General features: G+C 38.3%; 1 protein-coding gene across 1 annotated transcript; it reads left to right on the forward strand.

Annotated features, from left to right (window-relative positions):
- Positions 1 to 51: 51 nt before the first annotated feature.
- LOC108374898 (angiotensin-converting enzyme-like) lies at positions 52 to 5,864 on the forward strand (the record flags this gene model as incomplete). Its single annotated transcript, XM_017630940.1, has 5 exons — positions 52 to 213; positions 376 to 739; positions 3,455 to 3,800; positions 3,874 to 4,094; positions 5,855 to 5,864. Coding segments are annotated over exons 2-5 (855 nt in total), but the record flags the coding sequence as incomplete, so codon positions are not given.
- Between the last annotated feature and the right edge of the window lie 5 nt (positions 5,865 to 5,869).

Genomic DNA, 5,869 nt, shown 5'->3' on the forward strand with positions numbered 1-5,869 from the left:
TAAATTGACCGGTGGACGCATAACCCGAAGGTTCGAGTAACAACTAGAACGGACGTTAATAATGTGCTGCAACGGAACGGTTACGAGCAAGCGAAGTGGTAATGAGGCAGGCAGTGGCCATGCGATTGACAAGAAATCAATGAGAACAAGATGCCATTCAACTAATCACAATTGAATAGGACACTTACGAACACCAATGCCATCAGCGATGTGGTATGTGCACTGCACATGCACAGCACAGCATACATATGTACATAGCTATTTTAAATGCTTATCTTTACCTTTTTCACATTTACACTTCTATGTCCAACTTATCTTGCTTCCACTTAAATACTTACATATGTAGATTGTATGTACGTTTGTATCTTCACACAGGCCACATAACCCCATCACGTACCTGGTATCTGTATTACGATACGGATAATTTCCAACGTGAGCTCGAGGATGTCGTTTGGGAAATAATGCCACTGTACCAGGAATTGCACGCCTATCTACTCAAATGTGTGCGCAACACCTATGGTGAGAAATTAAATGCCGATGATGGTGCCATACCGGCGCATGTATTGGAGCAAATTGTACGGCAAGCTTGGTCACCTCGTACGGTGTTCCGCACACCATTTCCCAAGAATCAATTGCCAACGGTGCAGCAACGTCTGGAGGAGATACTTGTGACATCATTGAAGATCATTAAGAAGGCGGCAGAGTTCTTTGAGTCAATCGGACTGAATCACATGTCAGAGTAAGTAGTGTTAAAATTAGAATTGAAGGCTGTAGCTATGGACTCTGGTAAAAGTAACATTTTACATTAGTCTCCACAATAGCAAATGTCGAGCTTAAATACTATATGCAATACGAACCCGTTAAGATATGCTTATATCATTGAGATAGGTATAATGATATACTATGGGTATTCTTGTAAACTTGCAAATGCTTCGTAACCGAGTAAAGCTCGTAAAAACTGATTTCCCATGCAAACTTAAGTAATTTTACGAGGTTTACGTGGTTACGAGTGGTTTACGCTTTTAGACGAATTGCTCTAATATTAACAAGCCAACTACATAAAAGTAAATTAGGTCAAACGATTACTTTAGTCGAGCATCTGGGCAATATAATAAATAATTTAGAGGAAGCTATGACAAAAGCTTTTGAGAGCTCAACTCCAAAAAGTATAGCTCGTAATAAAACGCCGCTGTGTTGGAATGGAGAACTCAGAACTCGGAAAGACAAGTTTGGAAAACTCTTTAATGAAAGCTATAAGGGCCTTGTAAAAGTGCCATAAGGTCGTAGCAATAGAACTAAGGAAAGCTTCGGCAAAATCCCGACAATCCTACTGTTCGGCCATAGAAAGTTCCAAGGAAAGAAGAAAGTGGAAGGCTCAGAAAATTTATGTTCAAAATTTATACCAACTTAATGCGACTAAATAAATAAATAATGTTGTGTGGATAAACTCAGTCAAAAATCGCTTGGAGATACTAGGCAAAACACACCTCCCGGGCAGCATTTCAGATACAACCGCTTCAGGTTCCACTAGTTTCGAACTCACAAACAGTAGATTGTTGGACTCATGTATGCTATAAGCAGCTTTCACCCTACAAATCCACAGGGACGGATGGCATAATTTCGGCAACGCTACAGAGGAAGAAAACAGAACTAATACTTCAATTAAGCTCTATATTTAAAGCCACCATCATTTTAAGTTACATTCATTCCTAAGCCAAATAAAAAGAATCACTTTTACTTAATACAACGAAAAGACTCCTAGTAATCTATATAAGATCGCTATTAGAGAAATAGACCCTCTCGAATGCACAACACGTGTACACTAAGGAGCGATCCACGGAAACCGCTCTAAACGAAGTGGTGAGTCTCGTGGGCCATTCTTGACACTGAAGGCGCATTTAAAGATATCAAAGCCAACACTATTGCAGACTCCCTACAGAAACTAGGAGTTGATGACAGTGGCTGGAGATGGATACGATCGATGCTAGACTGCTAGATCGGACTTCGTCCATAACCCACCATGTGAGTAGAGGCACCCCACTGGCAGGCATTTTCGCACCATTTCTTTGGCTAATAGCGCTGAATGTCATTCGGAAAGATCTTAAAAAAGGGGCGGAAAAGTAATGTACGCCGATGAGTTTGCACTAGCAGTTATGGGAACTTTCCTCTCAACTGTAAGCGAAATACTCGGAGGAGCACTTGTCTGGATTCCCGGCAGGAGCCTACTTGGAGGAATCCGAGACTATTGCACTGGGATGCCCCCTCCGAGTCGTTCAAAGAGAAACTTTTTTTTTTGACTAGCAAGGAAAACGTGGTCAGATATACAGATATGCAAAATAGCCAGGAAACTCTGGTCTGACTATTTATAACAGGACAAAGACACTAGACCTGCATCATAGATCAAGGCAGAGCTATTTAGAGTTGTAGCAACCATTACGGGCCACTGGCCCATAGGCAAACATGGAGATAGAATGGGGCTCCCATAGAGTGGAACTTGCCACAGGCGTCAACTAGAAGGTAGCGAAGAAAGTGTACAGAATTTCCTGAGGGAATGCACAGGTCTAGCGGCTGTTAGGCATAAAGTACTCGGAAGACACATACATACAAACAAAACTCTCATTTATATCAGGATCTAACATAAGTGATATCGGCAAATTCATCAGGGAATCAAGATAGTTTGACCGAGAAATCTAGATATACATATGTATATAGGTATTTTGCATTCCCACGCTGAACACGATTCTGGAGTCCAAAAGTTCCCATTAAGCCTTGGTTTTGAGAAAAGTTGATTAACTTTTCGGGATTTTCCGAGTGCTTTCATGGTAAATAATACAGTAAACACATTAAAATCATATATTTCTACACATTTTCTGCTAAAAATATGTTTAAAAAATTGTTGGGCTAAAAAAACATACAGAAATAAATATTATATATTTTTCTTTCTCAAAATATAAATTTTACAGGTTTCATTAGGTTCCACCTGTGCGATATGGTTCATATTTGAAATGTATATTACCTACATGAAAAGTAATAACTTCACAAAAATTTTACCCGATAGGTAGCGCAGAGGCCGAGATATTTGGAAAATATGTACCTTTGGTCGGACCTACATATATTACATAAATAGATTTAAATGACTCCATAAATCATTTAGCCGTTAAGTGGTGCGGGTTCGATTTTTTTATTAACCACTAAAAAAGCTTGTCTTGAAAACATTTTTTTTTATATTGCTTTTGTGTTTTATTATGAAATGAACGGAATCTGCTCTAGTTAACCGTAATATTAAATGTTTGTGCGCTCATATATCTGCGATTCGTCAATAACTTTTAAGAACTAAGGAATACTATTTCCCTAAAAGGGTCTATTATGATGGTTCAATAATACCTTCACACTTTTTATGCCTCAAACTTTTAGACTAACTAATTTCATTTTTGTATCTCTTCTTTCTTCCCAGTTCATTCTACGAACGCTTTTCACGTCGCATTGGCGATGAAGAACTCGGACCCGATTGTCGCGCCGAGGTATTTTACTTTCCACCCCATGCCGCTCTGCGCTATTGCCCCAAATTGGATTATAAGAAACTTATGCAAATACATGGAAATATGGCAGAACTGCAATACAATCTCTATCGTGGACAATTGCCTTTCGGTGTGGACAGTGAACCATGTCCAGGTTTTGCTAGTGCTATAGGCGAGGCAGCTGTTATTGCCTCGGGCACACCGCGACATCTCAATCGGCTGCATATACTCTTCAATCACAGCCTAAATGAGGAGCAATCGATGAATCGGCTATTCCGCATGGTGAATGGAGCTCAAGACAAATCTTTATAGGAGTAACATTTTTTTTTTCATATTTTATTTCACCTTTGTTCAGGGCATTCACACGATTTTAGCCATACCGCAGTACTTCATTAACGACAAGTTTCTGGTTGATGTTATGGATGGTCACATTAGTGCACAGGACTTGAATTGCGCATACTGGAGTTTGCAGAATAAATATGCTGGTGTAGTGCCACCGATGCGACGCAATGAGAAAACTTTTGATCCGGACTTCAAGTTCTATCATGGGTTGAACCCTGAGAAGCCAAGCACAGTGTGAGTATTTGAATATCAAAGGGTGGAGTATGTATTCGGGACGGATATACATTTTTAAATGTGAATGCCGGTTTGAGAATAAGTTCTAAACTTGTCTCACTATTTAGAGTACTGATTACTCTGCATTCTCAGAAGGTTCTCCTCGGAGTTACTTAATCATTTACTTAGGAGCTGAAAAGAATCTCAGATTGCTGTCCACTGGCGGAAGTCAAAGCGAATGAGGCAATTAAAGAAATTCATAACTCCTTGAAGGAAGAGCTCGGAAATAACTTAGCCGAGAAGGTCTGGGAACTCTTACAGGCTACCTGAAAGGACACTGGAAACAACTCCAGAGCATATTCCATTTGACGGTCTAACTTAAAATAAAGAAAAAATTAGAGTTGCCACCTGTTTGAAAGTTGCAGTTAAGGTAATTTATAATGAGAGAAATTAAGAATTGCAATATGGCTATTAAAAACAGGCTTAAGAAGGCTTACTGCTGAAAAAATTTGTGGTACGTTGCCACCTGTTGGAAAATTTTAATTTAATTTAATTAATAAGATAAATTAAATATTGCAATATGCGTATCAAACTAAAGAGGTTTAGACAAATTTTTTCGCGATGGGTTGCCACCTTTTAGAAAAATTGTATCTATTTAAATTGAGAAAACGAATTAAAATTTCACATTTCTGGTTTTAAACTAAAGAGGTTTATGAAAATTTACTAACGAACACATTTTTTAGGGAAGCAGGTTGCCACCTGTTTGAAAAATTGAATTTTGTTGAATTAATAAGATGAGGTTAAAGCTGAATTAGTACTCCTTTGAAGAAAGTGCGCGATATGTAGACTCGAGTTTTGAGATTATAAATTAAATTTCCTGCAGAAAACCGATCACCTACTGCCTATCTAAATACCCACATTCACAAAAAATAAAGAATGCTTCATAAATCGAAAATTTCTCTAAAAATAAATCTGTTTAAATATATTATATTTATATTATTATATATATTCTGAATGAGGCCATAAAATACTTTCAAGGCGCAGTGAAGCACGGCTCGTATTAGCTAGTAACTAATAGAAATGCGGGTTGCCACCTACCTAAAAAATCAAATTCAACTTGAACTAAGGGAATTAGGTAACTGAATTGTGCACCACAATATGAATGTCCGACGAAAGTGGTTTAAGAAGATTTTATTTCAAATATATTTTGAAGTCACACAAAAACATGAAAATTTCTTATGTTTTTGCCTAAGTTTAATTTTAGAGTTTTATTGAAATAAATTGTACCAAATAAAATACGCAGAAATTCCATGCACTCAGCGAAGCTGATGAGCGCAAAGCAAAGACTATTACAAAAAAGAAAATTATACAAATTCAAATACAGTAATGCCCATCAGCGCGCGAAACGCATCCAAGTAAAACCGTCAGCGACGTGTTGCGCCAAAAATCGCTTGGCCAAATGCAAACAGATAAATTTTTATGCACAGACTCTGAAGTGCATTTCGCGTGTGTCAAGAACAGTTGGCACGCATCGCGGCCATCGCTTTAAATACATGCCCACACATACACACGCACACACACATAGAGATTTATTTACTGACGGCCAGTTTTTGGCTGCTGCCATTGGCCAATGGCCATCAACGACCAAACGTCAGCACAGCGATTTAGAAGTTTACGTAGCTTAGTTTTTGCAAAAATCCACATAGGCCTCATATCTCAACTCTACTTATGTATATGTATACATATGTATTTATCTTCACTTTTTCACGTTTCGTTAACAGGAAATTGCTTTCGGA

The sequence above is a fragment of the Rhagoletis zephyria genome, unplaced genomic scaffold (assembly GCF_001687245.7).
Source record: "Rhagoletis zephyria isolate East Lansing unplaced genomic scaffold, Rhagoletis_zephyria_1.1 Rzeph_scaffold_08249, whole genome shotgun sequence".
Lineage (NCBI taxonomy): Eukaryota > Metazoa > Arthropoda > Insecta > Diptera > Tephritidae > Rhagoletis > Rhagoletis zephyria.